Source organism: Oryza glaberrima, chromosome 5, assembly GCF_000147395.1.
Source record: "Oryza glaberrima chromosome 5, OglaRS2, whole genome shotgun sequence".
NCBI lineage: Eukaryota > Viridiplantae > Streptophyta > Magnoliopsida > Poales > Poaceae > Oryza > Oryza glaberrima.
The window spans coordinates 21,249,235-21,268,641 of NC_068330.1; the positions used below are offsets into that span (position 1 = coordinate 21,249,235).

A 19,407-nucleotide genomic window follows, 5' to 3' on the forward strand; every position below is an offset into this window, starting at 1 on the left:
TGCACCTTTCTTTTCTAAATTCGATACGAATAGTCGTAAAAAGTTATGAAAAAAATTAACAATATTGAGTATTGTGATATCTATTTGTCCATTAAAAATCAAGTTAAAATTCGACTTACACAATGAGAAAAAAAAGACAAATTTAGATATGAACAGTACGCTATTGTGCATATGCTAAATTTATCTTTTATTTATATCTTGACTTGTGAGTTAAAATTGGACCTAAGATTTTATATAGCTGAATATATATGTTGTATGAGTATTGTCATTTTTTTCCGGAATTTTTCATAACCATTTGGATGCTTTTTTAAGCAGATGAGAGGACATCCTCTCGAGGGATAAAAATAGTTTTCCCTTTTACTCTCCTAAATAAGAAAAAAACCAACTTAATGGGATGTGACACAACCTCACATTCAGATTTTTTTATATTAGGTTATGTTATTCTCATCTAAAGGACGAAGAGAGTATGTTATTAGTACAATATTTTTTCTATACATTTTTTTACGTGGAAGACGCACGCAAACTGAAACTATTTTATTTACTGTGTATTGCTACACATGATTTGAGTGGAGAAACGTCCAGGGGTCTTTTGACCAGCTTTCACAAGGTGGTGGGCTAGCTAGTCTGGGTTCAAAGTCCCACCCCTTCTATTTATTTGATATTAGATCATTTCTTAATATTCACTTTTTTTATCTGAGTGATATACTTTTTATTCTTTGATCCTACAAGGGTGGTCAACTGGCAATATCTGCTTTCTCCTATTAATCCATGATTAGGGATTGACTTTTTACAACATGATGTTCTTTGTGTTGTGGCCATCAGCCTTTAAGATGAGAGCTTGCACTCATGTACTCAGTACTGAACTACTGATACTCTGATAGTGAACTGCATTCAGACATGTACTTCTTCAGGATCAAGTGCAATTGGAGCCTTCGCAATTTGCTTCTTACTAATTCACATTCATGGTCAAAATTTGTACAACAATCTCAAATCCTTCAGACTCTGTCTTTTACCCCCAATTTAAACACAGTGTTTAATACAACGCATCTTCAGTTAAAAGAGTATGAACAGTTCTATTATACAGCCGAGCTGAACACAAGAACAGCACCCATCTTCACATGGTTCTTCATCAGGCTCACTTCCCCCCGATCTCGATCCGATCGCCTGCCATGGCTGTGCAGTACAGAAATTCGCCTATGCAACACATGGCGTGTGTTGTGTAAGCATGTTTGTGTGGGGTTCATGTGCTTTGCTCTCTCTCCTCGCCGGCCACCCTGAGGAAATCCAATCCACCTCTCAATCTTGAGCTCCATCGATCCCCTGCCATGGCCGCTCCGATCTACAGCACGACGTCGCGCCGCTTCTTCGGGTTCGCCTCCGGGTCGCCTTTCCTCATCATGGCCACGAACTCCGTGTAGTTGATCCTCCCGTCCTGCACGAACGATCTCACCCAATTCAGTGATGTTCAGAAATTCAGTCATGTTCAGCAATTCAGTGTTCAGTTCAGGGATGAGCAGTGTAGGAAATGTCTGCGGCTTACGTTGTCGGCGTCGACTTCGGATATGATGTCCTTGATCTCCCTGCCGTCCATCAACCCTTTCTCTCTCAGCGCTTGCTCGAGCTCTTCGATCGTGATGTACCTGTCAGCAGAAATGTGCGTTGGTTTTCAGCTCTGAATGTTTGCAACCGCATACTGATACTGTTCTACTGCTGACTGCAAACTGAAATGGCATTGCAGCTGAACAGAATTTTCAGAAAATGTACCCGCTGTTGTCCTTGTCGAAGTACTGGAACGCGGTGTAGAGGTGCTCCTCCCTGTCCATCCTGTTCATGTGCATCGTCGCAGTGATGAACTCCTCGTAATCGATTGTCCCGTTGCCGTCTGCATCAGCCTGTTTTTTTCCCCCCAAATCCACAAACATTTTGTAAGTCTGAAAGTTTTCTGAATGTGAAGTACAATTCCATATGATTCTGGTAAGTGTGGCTATCCTTACAGCTTCCATTAGCTGCTGAACTTCAGCTTCGGTGAGCTTGGTACCCTTCTTGGCCAGCCCTTTCCTCAGCTCGTCGACGGTGATCGTGCCGCTGTTGTCGGAATCCATGCTCTTGAACATCTCCTTGAGCCCCCTGATCTCCTCCTCCGACAAGCATCCGGCGATAACCTGCAAAAGATTCAAGGTAACAAAGCGAATTATTGTTCATCATGAATTTTTCTCTCTCTCACTTTCACCACCTAATTTCAGACTCAATGAGCAGTGAACACTACTCACCCTTAGAGCAGCCTTCTTGAACTGGTTCATAGCTCTGAACTGCTTGAGCCTGCCAAGAACAGCATTGTCGAGCGGCGTATCGGGCGCCTCGCCGTCTTCCTTTATCCATGGATGATCTGGACAGAAAACAAAAACAGCATCATTCACCTGAAAAATTCAGGGTGTTGAAAGATTTGGGATGTTCAGCGTAAAGTGAAGGGTACTCACTGAGCACGTCATATGCAGAAATCCTCTGCTTGGGGTCAGAATGGAGCATCCGCCTGACAAGGTCCTTGGCGCCATGCGAGATGCGCGACCATGGCTCGCTGCTGAAGTCGACATGCCCTCTCAAGATGGAGTTGAAGATGCCGTGCTCCGATTCTGCCACGGCCAAATCTTGATCTCGTCATTAAATTGTTCAGAAAAAAAATTAACGCAAGCAGAATCATGAACCATTCTTTCTGCTTCAGCTTAAAAAACCATGGCGATGAACAGCAGCAGCTTGCCTGCCCAGAAGGGAGGAACTCCGCAGAGAAGGATGTAGAGCATGACGCCGATGCTCCAGATGTCCGCCTCCGGGCCGTAGCTCCGCTTGAGCACCTCCGGCGCGATGTAGTAGGCGCTCCCGACGATGTCCCTGAACACCTCACCTGAAATTGGAACGCCATTGATGACGACGATGATGATGAGCTCAAGGAGAGAGCAGCAATGGAGGAATTGATGGAGACCTTCTTTGAAGAAGACGGAGAGGCCGAAGTCGGTGGCCTTGAGAGGGGCGTGCTCGTCCTTGCTGAGGAGGAGGAAGTTCTCGGGCTTGAGGTCGCGGTGGATGACGCCCATGGAGTGGCAGGTGTGGATGATCTCGACGATGGTGCGGAGGAGCGAGGAGGCGGCGTGCTCGGTGTAGTGGCCCTTGGCGATGATCCGGTCGAACAGCTCGCCGCCGGCACAGAGCTCCATGACGAGGTGGACGGCGTGCTTGTCCTCGTACGCGCCCTTGAGCTCCACCACCCCGGGCTGGCCGGCGAGGTGGTACATGATCTGCACCTCGCGGCGGACGTCCTCGACGTCCTCCTTGGTCGACAGCTTCCGCTTGCTGATCGTCTTGCACGCGAACCGCTGCCCCGTCGCCTTGTGGGTGCACAGCGACGTGACGCCGAACTGCCCGCGCCCGAGCTCCTTGCCCACGGTGTAGATCGACTTGACGTCCTCCATGGGGCGCCCGAGGACGGGGCCGATGGGCGCGGGCGGCTTGGCGGGCGCCGGCGCGGCGGAGGGGGATATTGTCGCCGGCGAGGCCGCGGCGCCGGCGCTGCCGGCGGGGCGGGAGGAGCCGGAGGACGCCGGCGGCGGGTCGGGCTCGGAGGATGACCCCGGCGGGCAGCAGTTGCCCATGGCCGGCGTCGGCGTCGTCGTCGGGAGGAGGAGGAGGAGGAGGCGATTTGTGCGATTGGGGTGGGGGTGGGATGGGCGATAAAGGGGAGGTGGGGAGGAAATGGCGGGAAGGGTAACGGCTCGCGGGTTTGGGTTCGGTTGCCGCGCTTTTGCTCGAGACGGGAAAGATAACTGAAAGGCTTCGGTGTGCCAAATCCGGGGCATGAACTCAGCACGATCGCTTCGCATTTCTGGGCAAACAATCTCGGATTTTAATCAGAAGAGTTTCTCGACACCGAGATATTTTCGTATTAATAAGAAGAAAAAAATTCTCGTCCCTACGCAAGCGCCACGGACACCCTCGTAGGCCGCGCAGCGCGGCGTTTTGTGTTACTGTGCCCCGAGGGGAGCGAGCCCCCGCGAGGGAGAGGTAGTACTGCCTCTCGAACAGTGCCCACCATCTGTTCGAGCAAATGCCGCCGCCGGGGCCGAACTACCCACGGCGATGTTTGTCGCGTCGTCCCCGCGCAATTGTCCCCAAAGACCCTGGCAGGCTCGCGCGCACGGCCAACCAGCTGCTTGACGCCGCCGACGCAGCGGCCGCGGCGTTCGTGTAACCGTGCGCCGGTCGAGGGTGGTGGCGACAGTGAAGGGGCGCCCGGATCGAGCGGCAGCCATCCATCGCATCGATTCGATGAGCGGCCGTACAAGTGAGTTCCTTTCTTTTTCTTTCTGCTCTGTTGCACAATTTCAGTAGTGCGTCGGCATTGGCAAGCCTTGGTTGGCATGGTTACGCGCCACGACTTCTCAGTGTAGCAAACTAGGCTTTTTTTCTGAGCCTTTTTTCTAGCCAGATTTCTCAAGACTTCTAATCTCAGCTCAGGCTCAGGTAAACCATGGTTAGGCGCAAAAATCTAAAATCTTTTCAATTGATGAGGCGGCCTAGTCAGTCACAATGGTCCCCCTCCTGCCGTCCAAATTCTACTCTGATGTTAGACATAAACGCCGAGATACACCACTTGTGCTTTCCTGTGCTCCGAGCACATTCACAATTCAGACATAGTTGATCGCTATCACAGACCACTGAGTGCGTGTTGGGTGTAAGAGACACCAAACTGGTAAGCTCAGGATATATCTGATGCAATGTGGCAGTACACGCGTATGTGCCATTTCTGACGATTTGATTACTCCAGAAGATATGGTGCTGATAAAGCTGTGTTAGCATCATGGTTTCTGTCCATTATTTCTGTTAGCGTGTACTATCAACTCTTTTTCAGCTGCACAGAGGTCAATGAGTTGTAAGCCTCTTGGGTTTGTGAAGGCAAGAGGGGCTTGAGGAGTATACAGATATTTGACATTGCCAGAAAAATTACAGGTATGCAGATGTTCTCTCTGTTGATTTCTTAAGGAGTAGCTAGATGCTTATGCAATTGATTTTTCAACTTTTGTTGTCCAAATATGTTCAGAATGTCCATATGATGTGCATATTCTTCGTTTTCTCTATGTTTGTTCTCATGATTACCGTACAAAGTACATCACCTAGCTGAATTTGAGTTGACTGAGCAGCTTGGCTGTGTTTTTACCCATTTCAATCTGAAGCCAATTTACCTCCTTCAATTTTCATCTTGGTAAATGATGGATATATTTTCTGTCCACTGCAATCTGTTCCTTCAGTTGTAAAACTGCTGCGGCACCCGTCTCAGGATCCCAGTAAACAGCAAAGCGAAAGGAAGCGCACTAGATCAATAATATTATAAATATTAAGTGCATTTTTAGCTGAGAGGAGTTTAATATGGTTTATGCAAGCCCTGGGACAGATGCATCAACAGATCCAGACATTGACAAGAATATCCGGATGGTAATTACTATGTTCAATTTACATTTTTCATCAAAATTCTGATGCACCATCATGTTAGATATTAACAATATGTTACCTTTCATTTTTTGCAATAGACTGTTGTTATTTGCATATATGTTGACTGACCCGATCTACTTATCAGTTTGAACAAGGGGATCCTCCTACTCCCATAGCTTATTGTCCTAGAGAGAAATCAAAAGGCAAACTAGGTCAAAAGGTATCTGATCACTACACCTTCAAAGCATTGGTTCATGATTCACTTGTTAGGTTGTTACTGACATCCTCATTTTGACAGACACTACGTCGTCTTGCCCAAAATCGCGAAGCGGCTAGGAAAAGCCGTTTAAGGAAGAAGGTTTGTTCATGAGCATAACCTGTTGCGCGGGATCCCGTTAACCTTTCCCTTGCTCATATGCTATTTCAAGCATGTTCACAAGATTTGCACTGGAACTCATAAAATATTTATCCTTTTGTCCCACAGGCATATGTCCAACAGCTTGAGGATAGCAGGATGAAACTTACTCAATTGGAGCAGGAGCTTCAACGTGCTCGTCAACAGGTATATTCTTCACCTTTCTATTTTCAGAACATGCTGATATCTGAATATTTGATCTTTGTCTACTTACTGCCCAGGGCATTATCATTTCAACATCGGGAGACCAACAACGTTCAACGAGTGAAAATGGTAATGAGCTATCCTGTAAAATAGTTAGGTTACAGTATGCAGTTTGATCTTTAAGAAGCCCTCTCTATTTCTGAGTACACTAAAACTTTTGCATGAGTGCAGCTATTGTTTGTTGTCCATCACATTTTTTTTCCTTTTTGATTCCATCATCATCCTCGCATCATCTCTTACCACTTCATGTTAAGACTGATAACAATCTCTGAATTCTAGAAGCTCTGGCTTTTAACATGGAGTACATGCGCTGGCTGGAGGAGCATAACAAGCAGATAAATGAGCTGAGGTCTGCAGTCCACACTCATGCCGGTGACGATGATCTTCAGAGCATTGTTAGTAGCGTCATGGCGCACCATGAAGAAATCTTCAGGATCAAGGGTTTAGCAGCAAAGGCTGATGTTCTCCATGTGTTATCAGCAACCTGGAGGACCCCTCTTGAGAGGTGTTTTCTTTGGTTAGGTGGATTCCGACCATCGGATCTTCTTAAGGTCTCTTATACCTCTCAATTTTCTCAAACCAGCGACTAGTTCGTTCATTATTATTATTATTATTTTTATTTATTTATTTTTTGCTGCAGTTGCTTGCAGATCAGCTAGAACCACTGACTGAGCAGCAGCTTGCCAGCATATACAACCAGCAGCAATCTTCCCAACAGGCAGAAGAAACTCTTTCTCAAGGGATGGAAATTATACAAGATTCTCTTGCGAAAACCGTTGCATCCCAACTTGGCCGTGCAGGTTCTTCTTCTCCTAGCAATGCTGCAGATCACACGGCTGCGGCATTGGGAAAGATCGGCGACATGGAAAGCTTGCTGCAGCAGGTAGTAATTTCAGCAATTCTTGGAGCTGGTTGCCTACTCAATTCACATGAACATGACATGAAGCTTTGTGCTTTATCCTTCCATTTGCTGATCTACAGGCTGATGATCTACGGATGCAAAGTCTCCAGAAAATGCAGCGGGTGCTGACCACCCGGCAATTTGCAAGGGCGCTGCTCTTAGTCAGTGACTACTTCTCCCGGCTTCGCGCTCTGAATTCTCTCTGGATCGCACGTCCACAGCAATGAGTTAAAATCGATTTGATTTTCACTGATCCGTAGTGCGTTACGTTCTTGATAGCTTTGTGTTGCTCACAAGAATCGAAGTAAATGTTCATGTGATTCCTCCATAGCTCGTTGTGTTGATGTATACCAAGAGGAATTTAGAAGGGAAAAATCGATCTTGTTCATGTCTTCTTGTCTATAATAAAAATCCAACAATCTATCAAGTATGGAAAAATCTTCACCAAATTCAAAACCATTCAACTCTGGGACAAAGTACAGGTGTGGAAAAACATTCAGGGCCCCTTTAATTCGCATAATAGGAAAAACACAGGATTTGAAGTGGTAGGATTTTTAAATCCTACGGGAAGAGAAAACAGAGGAAAACGTAAGAAGATCCCTTTGATAGAAGCATAGGTAAAACAAAGGAATCCGCACATCCCTTTTTGCGCCAGGAATAATTCCAAGAGGTCTGACCTCTTTTTTAGTTTTCTTTGGAATCCACTCATAGGAATGCAATCCTATGAAATTTATATTTGCTTTTCCTATGAATCAAAGAGGCTTGAAGGAAAATAATCCTTTGGAATCCCATTCCTCCAAAAATCCTTTGGCATTCCTTTAAATAAAGAGGCCCTCAATGGAAATGATACAGAATTCGCCGTCGTGGCACGCGGGCAGGCCAGCGTCCAGCACATGGCCCACTAAAACGGACAACCAGCACAACTCACGAGAGGCCCACCAAAAACTGGATCGGTAGCGAACGTTCTGTGCACATGGGCCTACTCCGATGGGCCGTAAATCGTGGCCCAACTACACGCGACGACGAGACAGGGATGCGCGAGACGTACAGCGCGTGGACTTTAGTACCGTATCGGCCACCTACATTTGCGGAGCCAGTTTAAAAGCTGGGCTTTAAGCCCATCGCACTGCCCCTTAAGGAGGCACCTGTTGACTGTTCTTGGTACAAAGTGTGAGCTGTACTTATGTATAAAATATATGCACATAGAACGTACATAAAAAAGTGTATGTAAATAGGTTCCTGAAAAGTGTTGAAAAACACACAAAATTTTAATCTCTACGGTTTTTTTTTTCACTTTAGCACTCCATTATAGAGTCATAAACTGTATTTTATATATTTGTAGAAATCATACATAAAAGAAGCGTATACAGATTACAGAACCGAACTTGTATCAGTAACTTACCAACGACCAACGTCGAGCTCAAATGAAGTACCCCTTTTTCCTTTTGTTTTGCAAAGAACATTCCCTTTGCTGCAAAAAAAAAAAGGAGAAATAATTGATAAATACTACACAGATATGACCAAAGTAGGATTATTCGGCATCCTTCACTGCTGCTAAAGAAGTCAAAACTCTCACGAACAGTAGGTGTGAAACAAGTTAAGCAACCTAGACATTATCAATAAAATAAAATGGTTATCGAGTGTGAAACATGACGCACATCAAGATGAAACCATAAAGAAATCACGCACCTTCATCAATCATACAGTGCTTCTTCTTCTTTTTTTTCAAGGACTGGCACGAAGAGCTCGCACTTTCATCAAATACTATATGCTAACCCACCTAACTGCGACTTGTGCGAACCTGGAAAATTTTAATCAAAGATATCTAGTGGAAAGAGATCTTCTGAACGGTTCTTTTCAAAATTTTCCATTCGATGCCGGGCAGCCATGGTTGACTGAACACAAGAGAAAGGATGCGAGACATATTTGCACATGACTGTAGCAGGCCTGCTGAAGCTGTGCTTCTTTTCGAACAGCATTTGATGTTGCTTTGGCTGGTCTTTCTAGGAAATTGCCAAGCTTGCATCGACAGCACTTGAGTTCATTTGAATATTACACATAACGCTGAGGAATCGACAGCTTGTCTCCTTTGGTAATTTATCTGCACAAGACATTGGAGTAAGATTCAGATGGTTGGTCAACACATGAGTGAAGTACCAGATAACTCTACAACTGTAAGTTACAAAAAAACAGACGCCTTGAGAGTATATCATATTTCTCTTTTACATCGGACGGATGTTGTTTTCGCCACCAGGATGTCTCATATGGGCCAAACCCTATCCTGTCACAAAAATAAAAAGACATTTTATAATAAATTTATCCTCATTTTTTTATATGGAATAAAGTATACCTCAGATGTCATGATCCTATTAAGCATACAAATCATAGAAGCCACCGATCAGATCATCGGTAGTCCAGGAGAGATGTTACAGCAGGTCCCTACAACACACAACTTTTCTTTTCTGAAAATGTACAGGCAACAACGACTTTGAGGTCAATGCTGGAGACTCAACTAAGTACCCCCAAAGTCCCAGGCCTCCTCACCTTCCGTTCCAATTAGCATACCCAACCGAAGAACATGGTGATCGGAGAAGCTGTTCTGTCTGCCTTCATGCAAGCACTTTTTGATAAAGTGATTGCTGCTGCTATAGGTGAGCTGAAATTCCCCCAAGACATAGCTGAGGAGCTGCAGAAGTTATCCAGCAGTCTGTCAACGATTCAAGCGCATGTCGAAGATGCTGAGGCTCGGCAACTTAAGGATAGGGCGGCACGAAGCTGGCTTGCCAAGCTTAAGGATGTCGCATATGAGATGGATGACTTGCTCGATGAATATGCAGCTGAGACCCTCCAATCTGAACTAGAAGGCTCGTCCCGCAGTCGCCATCTGAGCAAGGTTAGAAGCAGTTTCTGTTGCCTTTGGTTGAACAACTGTTTTTCCAACCACAAGATTGTGCAACAAATAAGGAAGATCGAGGAGAAGATAGACAGGCTTGTGAAAGAAAGACAGCTTATTGGGCCCGATATGAGCAGTACCATGGACAGAGAAGAGATCAAAGAGAGGCCGAAGACCAGTTCACTAATTGATGGCTCAAGTGTGTTTGGGAGAGAAGAAGATAAAGAGAACATTGTGAAGATGCTGTTGACTCCGAACAACTCCAACCATGCCAACGTTTCTGTTCTTCCCATAGTGGGTATGGGGGGACTAGGGAAGACAACTCTAACACAGCTTGTCTACAATGATCCAAGAGTAAAGGAGTACTTCCAGTTACGGGTGTGGCTGTGCGTTTCTGAAAATTTTGACGAAATGAAGCTTACCAAGGAAACCATTGAATCAGTTGCCAGTGGGTTCTCATCGGTCACGACCAACATGAACTTGCTTCAAGAAGATCTCTCAAAAAAGCTGGAAGGTAAAAGATTTCTTCTAGTACTTGATGATGTTTGGAATGAGGACCCTGAAAAATGGGACAGATATCGTTGTGCTCTTGTTAGTGGAAGCAATGGAAGCAGAATTGTAGTAACTACACGGAACAAAAATGTTGGGAAACTAATGGGTGGAATGACTCCTTACTTTCTAAAGCAGTTATCTGAAAATGATTGCTGGAACTTGTTCAGGAGCTATGCATTTGCTGATGGTGACTCCAGTTTGCACCCACATTTAGAAATTATAGGCAAGGAAATTGTGAAGAAGTTGAAAGGCCTCCCACTTGCTGCAAAAGCAATAGGTAGTTTGTTATGTACCAAGGATACCGAGGATGATTGGAAGAATGTATTAAGGAGTGAAATATGGGAACTACCATCAGATAAGAACAATATATTACCAGCACTGAGGCTGAGTTACAATCATTTGCCTGCCATATTGAAGCGATGTTTTGCGTTTTGCTCAGTCTTCCATAAAGATTATGTGTTCGAAAAAGAAACCTTGGTGCAAATATGGATGGCCCTTGGGTTCATTCAGTCTCCAGGAAGGAGAACAATTGAGGAACTTGGGAGCAGCTATTTTGATGAACTATTAAGCAGATCCTTCTTCCAACATCACAAAGGAGGATATGTGATGCATGATGCCATGCATGACCTTGCACAGTCGGTCTCAATGGATGAATGCTTAAGATTGGATGACCCTCCAAACAGCAGCAGCACTTCAAGAAGTTCCAGGTACCTGTCATTCTCTTGTCACAATAGAAGCCGGACTTCATTTGAAGACTTTCTTGGATTTAAGAGAGCACGCACACTTCTACTATTAAATGGATATAAATCAAGGACAAGCCCTATTCCCAGTGATCTGTTCCTCATGTTAAGGTACCTCCATGTGCTTGAATTGAACCGGCGAGACATTACTGAGTTGCCAGACTCCATCGGGAACCTAAAAATGCTCCGTTATTTGAATCTTTCAGGCACTGGTATAACTGTGTTGCCTTCATCAATTGGTAGGCTCTTCAACTTGCAAACACTTAAGTTGAAAAACTGCCATGTATTAGAGTGCATCCCAGAAAGCATAACCAATCTTGTAAATCTTCGATGGCTAGAAGCACGAATAGATTTGATCACTGGCATTGCAAGAATAGGGAACTTGACTTGCCTCCAACAGTTGGAGGAATTTGTTGTTCATAACGACAAAGGATACAAGATCAGTGAATTGAAAACAATGATGAGTATCGGAGGTCGTATATGTATTAAAAATCTTGAGGCTGTAGATAGTGCAGAAGAGGCAGGTGAAGCTTTACTAAGCAAGAAGACACGCATCAGGATTCTAGACCTGGTATGGTCCGACAGGAGGCACCTAACTTCAGAAGAAGCAAATCAAGAGAAAGAGATACTTGAACAGCTCCAACCACATTGCGAACTCAGGGAGCTGACGGTCAAGGGATTTGTGGGATTCTACTTTCCAAAGTGGTTAAGCAGACTTTGTCACTTGCAAACTATTCACCTGTCTGACTGTACAAATTGTTCGATTCTACCAGCACTAGGGGAGCTACCTCTACTCAAGTTCTTAGACATTGGGGGTTTTCCTGCCATTATTCAAATCAACCAAGAGTTTTCAGGCAGCGATGAGGTTAAGGGGTTTCCGTCACTGAAGGAACTTGTAATTTAAGACATGGTTAATCTCCAAAGATGGGTTTCTTTTCAAGATGGTGAGTTGCTTCCATCCCTCACAGAACTTGAAGTGATTGACTGCCCACAAGTAACAGAATTCCCGCCCTTACCACCGACATTAGTAAAGCTCATAATTTCAGAAACAGGGTTCACTATTCTTCCAGAAGTCCATGTACCAAACTGTCAATTTTCATCATCATTAGCATGTTTACAGATTCATCAGTGCCCAAATCTCATATCCTTACAGAATGGATTGCTTAGCCAGAAATTATTCTCTCTCCAGCAATTAACCATTACTAAGTGCACAGAGCTAACTCATCTGCCAGCTGAAGGATTCAGATCCCTGACTGCTCTTAAAAGTCTCCACATTTATGATTGCGAGATGCTGGCACCATCAGAGCAGCATAGCTTGCTACCCCCCATGCTTGAAGACCTGCGCATCACTTCATGCTCCAATCTAATCAACCCTCTTCTTCAAGAGCTAAATGAACTATCCTCACTGATACATCTTACCATCACTAATTGTGCCAACTTTTATTCTTTTCCAGTAAAGCTTCCAGTCACTCTGCAAACATTGGAGATCTTCCAGTGCAGTGATATGAGCTACTTGCCAGCTGACCTAAATGAAGTTTCCTGTCTAACAGTTATGACCATCTTGAAATGCCCTCTTATAACATGCTTGTCAGAACATGGCCTTCCAGAATCACTAAAAGAATTATACATCAAAGAATGCCCTTTAATAACAGAGAGGTGCCAGGAAATTGGTGGAGAAGATTGGCCTAAAATTGCTCATGTACCAGTAATAGAGATAGATGATGATTACTTCATACCCAACAGGAGCATAAGAAGAAGGTTGTCCTGAATGCAACAGCGATATAGCTGAAATGGTAAGAACTGAATGCCTTTTCTGTTTTTTCTGTCTAAGTATGTGTTGTCAACTAAGTACTCAACTTATCAGTGTTAAAACTCTTTGATATAAAATGTTTCTTTACAAGTAAAAAAAATTGAGTAAATTTCACAAAACTACAGGTACTTTAAACAAATTATCAAAAAACTACAAATTTAACATGATGTATCCAAAACTACAGATTTAACACTGAAATTATCGCAAAACTACAGATTTAAGGTGGAATATCACAAAACTACACATTTAGTAACAAAGTTATCACAAAACTACAGGATTTAAGGTGGGATATTGCAAAACTACACATTTAGTAACAATGTTATCACAAAACTACAGGTTTAGTATCAATTTAACCACAAAAGTTGGACATTTTTAACTCAAACCTAACATTAGTGTTAAGTATTTAAACCCTAAAATATGTATTTTTGTAATAATTTTATTATTAAAACTATAGTTTTGCGATACTTAGCCTTAAACCTGTAGTTTTGTGATAAATTTATTGTTAAATCTGTAGTTTTGTGATACATGACCTTGAATCTATAGTTTTCTGATAATTTGACCAAAGTATCTATAGTTTTGTGAATTTTACTCAAAAAAATTCAGACCAGCACCCCAAAACCATGGTCAAGTCATACCTTGTAAGGGAATGAAAACCTAAAACTTTGCAGTGAGACATGCATATTTTCTCATGGAACCATGCATAGTAACAAAAACATTTGGTCCAATTTTAGAGAATGTTGTGGCGTGACTTCCCAAGAAGATAAGTCCAGGGCAGTACTCTATACAGATGGTAACTGGTTTCTAAAAATATCGATGATAAAGTATTAAAGTTCCATGCATAAGTATTATAAGTTAGCGCAGCTCACTTAGTTTGACCAAATAAAAATAATGGCGTCCATCTTTCTTAAAAAAAATGGTCAAAACACTTATTTGTGCACTATGTTCTCTGTATTTTTCAGATCACATATGAACTCATGATGTTGGTGGATGCTGATACTTCAAGAACATTATGCATTTATGCATTCAACCTGCCATCACAAAGCACTGTGAAGAAAAAAAATCAGGTACTTTAGCGGAAGAGTATGGTCTTAACTAATCAGTTCCTTGCGTTTCTCAAACATTGGGAAGCTTCCATTATGTCATAAATTTATAAACATCATTGTCCTAAGCGCATGTTTCAGATCCAGCCTATTCTATTGTGGTATTGTTTGTACTCATCTAGTTAAATGTGTGACTGTAACTTTCAAGAGTTAACTCTTTGGCTAAACTTTTGCTATGGAGATAAGTTGAACCGCCAACGATCCTCACTTTTTAAGCTATGCATTTCAACACTCAAGACTGATTAGCCCCAGATTTGGGTATCTTAACACCAATTATCTCAAGAAGCAAGCGGTTGTGAATTGTGACCATGCCAAGGCAAACGGTAAATATCCTGGAAAACCTAATTGCGCAGTACGCATAAAGGGTAGGAGAATCAGAGAATTACCATATCACCAATTTCTCGGAAGAAAAAAAATTACGGCATCAAACTCAGATGCATCATTCTGAACTCATTAGAGAATCGCGGCTATTGAACTTACCGCCTGATGAAAAAACGAAGGACGCGTTGCGCTCTCTCTCTCTCTCTCTCTCCTCTCCTCTCCTCTCCTCTCCTCTCCTCTCTCCTCTCCTCTCCTCTCCTCTCCTCTCTCCTCTCCTCTCCTCTCCTCTCCTCCCGCGTCTCCGGTTTGGCGGGGTGCAAACCGGCGGTAGAGCGCTCCGAGGCGGCCGCGGCAACGCGCGACGTGTGCGCCGCCGGGCAGCGGGCGCCGCGCGTGCCGCCGTCGGTGGCGGTGGCTTCGGCCATGGCGACCTTTCTCGTCAGGGACTCACGGGCTGCTGGGCTGGGCCTCTTCGGAAGACGATTGGTGCAATTGGGCATGTGCAACAAGGGCCAAGGCCCATCACGTATGAGGTCGTTTTAATTTGGAATAAGTTCATCTGAGGTCCCTAAACTTGTCAATAAATCCGATTTTCGTCCTTGAACCCCAAAACCAGATACCATGGATCCCTCAACTATCAAAACCGTGCAGACTACGTCCCTTGGCTGTTTTGGCTGACGTGGCGTCTACGTAGCTATTTTGACTTGGTCTTTATCTGACGTGGCATTGACGTGGCGTAATTTGATTTGAAAAAAATAATAATATCCATGCGACCCACATGTCAGTTCTGCACAAAAGATAATTAAAAATGGTGGGGCCACGTGGGCCCCACATGTCATCCTATCCCATGCGGCTGCTGCTGCTCTTCTTCCTCCTTCGTTCTTCGCGGCGCTGCTCCTGATGGAGCGGGGTGGGGGGAGCGGCGCCGCGGCGACGCTGTGGCGGCGGACTCGCGGGAGGACGCCTCCTAGCCAGCAGCGGAGGCGGAGGCGAGCGGCGATGTACGAGTTTTGAGGGGTCGGCGTGGCCGGTGGCGACGCGGATCGCGCTGGGGCAGATCATCATCATATACGTGCGAGGTTCAGGGAGGAGAGCATGCGGTCGGAGGCGGTGCTGCTGCATCCGGCAAACGTGGTGGCGTGCACGGCGCTCGGGGTTGTGGCGGCGCTGCTGGGCGTGCTGCTCCCCTGCCCGAGGCTGGCCACGCGCGACGCCACGGACAAGAGGCTCGCCTACTTGGAGGTGGCGGCAGAGAGGGTCATGCTGCTGGCCCACGCCTTCCAGTTGCACTTCTCGAGCGACGATGCAGGTGATGATGAGAGAGCATCATATTGTCGTTGCCGCAGACGGCGGCGGCAGTGCGTGGCCGCGTGCATGATGTCGCAGGCCGACCGCGCAGCCTCCGCCGGCCGGCGCCGTCCTCCTCCGCCGCATAAGCTCCGCCCAAGTATGTATACTATACGCGTGCAGCAAATCATGCAACAAACCTACACTATAGTATAGATAGTAGATGCATGCATACAGATGGCCCGATCGAAGAAGAGTCGTCGGGATCTAGTAGTGCTAAAGTTACATATGAGATATGATGGCCTAACATTAACACTATCAGCAGCATCTGCACGACACCAACATGGCTGCAGCAGCCTACCGACCATGTACGCCTGGCTTTGCTCACAAAACGCATTCCCAGCTGCAGCAACACAGGCATAGGTAGCATGGAGATGGCCAAACTAGCACCGGTCTCTGTTGTTGCTGCTGCAGCTGGCTCCTTTCCTCTTCCTCTTATGCTTGGATCTCCTCCTCCATGGATCTCATCTGGCGGCGCCCCAACGTCCACCTAAGCTGCTGCTCTCTGTGTCTGCACACTCAGACGCTGCTGCCTGCCTGCCTCCCAAGTCAAGGTGATCTCAGCAACAACAAAACACGACGATGAAAAGCAACCGGAGCAGACGAGGAAGAAGAAACACCAGTGGCACAAGGAAACAACAACAAGATACACCATGAGGAGGCTGGTGGCCGCGCGCGGCCAAGTGCGGCTTCTCGCTGGGCCTCGCCGTCCTACTCGGCCTGCTCTTCAGCAGCGACCACGGCTTCTGGTCGGGGCTCATCGTGGCCACCACCATGGTCGCCATGACCGCCATGGGTGGAGGTGGGGAGGGAGACGAGTGGATTCGCCATGTCTCGACCGCTCCGACCGCCTCCCGTGGCGCTCCCCCCCCCCCCCCCCCACCCCGCCCAGCGCTCCCGCCGCCGACGCTCTCCCCTTCTCTTGCGCTGCCACCGCCGTCGCCGTCACCACGTCGCCAGCCGCTGCCGCGGTGCCGCCGTGCGCCGAACCTCCCCGTCCCGTGGCGGCTGGAGAGAGGAGAGGGAAGAGAGGGAGAGATGAGGAAGAAGGGTAGGGTGGGAATGACATGTGGGGCCCATGTGGGCCCCACCATTTTTAATTATTTTTTTATGTAACTGATATGTGGGTCCCACCAGTTTTATTATTTTCTGGATGAATTGCCATGTAAGCGCCATGTCACTGCCATGTCATATGAAGACCGAGTCAAAATAGCCACGTAGGCGCCACGTCAACGAAAACCGCTATCTAAACCACCGAGGGACCTTATCTGCACCGGTTTTTATAGTTGAAGGATCCGTTGTATCTGGTTTTAGGGTTCAAGGACGAAAATCGGATTCGTTGATAAGTTTAGAGACCTCAGATGAACTTATTCCTTTTAATTTTGGAAAAATACATCGAAAGTCTCTTGTATTGTCATCGGATTACAAAATCATCCTCCAACCATAAAACTAGATATATGTCATCCTTTAACTTACAAAACCGGGTCACTCTAAGTTCTTAGGAGGTTTTGACCCCGGTTTTATCTGACATGACAAATGAGTCGGCGTGGGCCCCACACGTCAGCTGCTATTTCCCCTCCCTCTCCACCTCTCTTCCTCTGTCATCCCATCCTCCCTTTCTTGGCAACCAAAGTCAAGGGAGAGGAGCTGGGCGCGGACGATGGCTGGTAGGGGAGGAGTTGAGTTGACCCTCTCTTTCCATCTTCTATGCCTTCCTCCTCTCTCACTTTTCTCGGTGGTGTGGAGGAGGCCGGCGGGACGATACGGGAGAGGAGGAGGTCTGGCGGCCTCTCGTCATGGCTGTCGCGGCGATTGCTGCTAAGGAGGAGTAGGCGGTTGCTGCCAAGGCAAGGCTGTGTCGGGCAGGACACGGTAGCATGGACAGGGGCGGCGGAGACCATCCGACAGGCGGTCGATGGGGAGAAGGGCAGCCAACTGCAATGGTGGATGGATGGATTTGTGGTGGGAGGAGCGGGCGAGCTCACCGGCCTCCCCGCTCCCCTCGCCGGACCCGTCTCCTCCCTCTCCATCACTCGTCGTTGGCCTCCCTACGCCCCTCATTGGCCCCACCTCCCCCCTCGACGGCAGCTTTCCTCGATTGCTGCTAAGGAGGAGTAGGCGGTTGCTGCCAAGGCAAGGCTGGAGGGAGGAGGCTGTGTCAGGCAGGACACGAGCAGCATGGACAAAGGCGGCGAAGGCCATTCGACAGGCAGCCGGTGGGGAGAAGGGCAGCCGACTGCAATGGTGGATGGATGGATTTGTGGTGGGAGAAGCGGGCTCGTTCACCGGCCTCTTCGCCCCCCTCATTGGACCCGTCTCCTCCCTCTCCGTTGCTTGTCGCTGGCCTCCCCGCCCCCCTCGTTGCCCCCCTGGACGATGGCTTTCCTTTGTGCCTGCGGCCTCCCCTTCTCCTGTGCCACCTGTCGTTGTGTTGCCGGCCGCCGATGCCCTTCTCCTCTCCCACCTCGACCTGCCGACCTCCTTCCCACTTGCCGGCGAGCCTGCCTAGAGAAGAGTGAGAGAGAGAGAGAGAGAGAGAGGAGGATGAAGGGGAGAAGAAGGGAAAGAGAGGGTGATGACATGGTCACCCTAACATGTGGAATCCACGCCGACTCAGTTGCCACATGAGACAAAATCAGGATCAAAACTGTCTAAGGACCTGAGTGATCCGATTTTATTAGTTGAGGGATGACATATATTTGGTTTTACGGTTGGGGATGATTTTGTAATCTGATAACAAGATGAGAGACCTCATATGTACTTTTTTTTCCTTTATTTTTATTTTTTATTTTTGGATATGAGGGCCATCAAGTATATGTATGCACGTAGGAGTACAGTATGTCAGTATACCGTAGTGGTACAGGACTTGCTCTGTAATTAGTACTGTATCGGCTGTATAATTTTGGCAAATGTAATTTTAAAAAACGGGCTTCCGCACGTTGCTTCAACTCCCACGGAGGCACCCAACGTACATAAAAATGTAGATAAATGTTAATATTCTACAATCCTGTATATACAGAAAAAAATGTATAACGTTGTACAATCCTGTAAATACCCAAAAAAAAATCAATGTTTTTTTCACCCTTGCACTCCACTTGATTTTTTTTTCACCCTTGCTTTCTCACCATGCATAAAATTCGTACCAAAACGTACATATTTACATACTTCTTTAAAAAAAATAAAGGTAAGTAATAGAATCGAGAACCTAAACATTCCGGTGTCAATCTCAAATTCTGAACTCTGTAAAGCAACGGTGAATAGAAATCTGACTAGGCCGCGTAGTCAACCAAAAAAAAAATCATATTCAGACATAGGCCCTGTGTAGATTTCCACCTCAAAATTTTTCACCTGTCACATCAAAATCTTTGAACATATATATGAAGTATTAAATATAGGCTAAAAAACAACTAATTACCCAGATTGTGACTAATTTGCGAGACGAATCTTTTAAGCCTAATTGCTCCATGATTTAACAATGTGGTGCTATTGTAAACATTTATTAATGATGGATTAATTAGACTTAATAAATTCATCTCGCGGTTTACTGACGGATTCTGTAATTAGTTTTTTTATTAGTGCCCGAACACCCCATGTGACACCCTATATAATATCCGATATGACATGCCAAAACTTTACATCTCTGGAT

General features: G+C 46.0%; 2 protein-coding genes and 1 long non-coding RNA gene across 9 annotated transcripts; 1 reads left to right on the forward strand and 2 right to left on the reverse strand.

The window, feature by feature from the left end:
• Window positions 1-923: 923 nt before the first annotated feature.
• On the reverse strand, window positions 924-3,690 carry LOC127773892 (calcium-dependent protein kinase 14). 2 transcript variants are annotated; one of them, XM_052300113.1, is made up of 8 exons: window positions 2,978-3,688; window positions 2,756-2,899; window positions 2,478-2,630; window positions 2,271-2,386; window positions 1,995-2,162; window positions 1,765-1,892; window positions 1,541-1,640; window positions 924-1,432 (listed from the first exon to the last, which is right to left on the reverse strand). In XM_052300113.1, exons 1-8 carry the CDS (start codon window positions 3,642-3,644, stop codon window positions 1,340-1,342), a joined length of 1,569 nt encoding a protein of 522 aa, XP_052156073.1. In that variant the 5' UTR covers window positions 3,645-3,688; the 3' UTR covers window positions 924-1,339. The 2 variants fall into 2 exon arrangements, with proteins under 2 accessions (XP_052156073.1, XP_052156072.1); XM_052300112.1 differs by having other exon boundaries at window positions 1,765-2,162; window positions 2,978-3,690.
• A 262-nt stretch (window positions 3,691-3,952) lies between these two features.
• Window positions 3,953-7,426, forward strand: LOC127773894 (transcription factor TGAL1-like). Its single transcript, XM_052300114.1, has 9 exons — window positions 3,953-4,998; window positions 5,298-5,481; window positions 5,624-5,698; window positions 5,777-5,836; window positions 5,963-6,040; window positions 6,115-6,166; window positions 6,377-6,648; window positions 6,738-6,980; window positions 7,079-7,426. The coding sequence occupies exons 2-9, from the start codon at window positions 5,416-5,418 to the stop codon at window positions 7,223-7,225; spliced, it is 993 nt and encodes a 330-aa protein (XP_052156074.1). The 5' UTR covers window positions 3,953-4,998; window positions 5,298-5,415; the 3' UTR covers window positions 7,226-7,426.
• Window positions 7,427-7,974: 548 nt separating this feature from the next.
• LOC127773926 (uncharacterized) lies at window positions 7,975-14,834 on the reverse strand. Of its 6 annotated transcripts, XR_008017681.1 has the most exons (8): window positions 14,574-14,833; window positions 12,887-12,947; window positions 10,793-12,795; window positions 10,567-10,705; window positions 9,543-10,450; window positions 9,349-9,437; window positions 8,688-9,279; window positions 7,975-8,469 (listed from the first exon to the last, which is right to left on the reverse strand). It is a non-coding gene; the product is annotated as an uncharacterized LOC127773926 (long non-coding RNA). The 6 variants fall into 6 exon arrangements; XR_008017677.1 differs by having other exon boundaries at window positions 10,793-12,947; window positions 14,574-14,834; XR_008017682.1 differs by lacking the exon at window positions 12,887-12,947 and having other exon boundaries at window positions 7,976-8,469.
• Window positions 14,835-19,407: the final 4,573 nt, after the last annotated feature.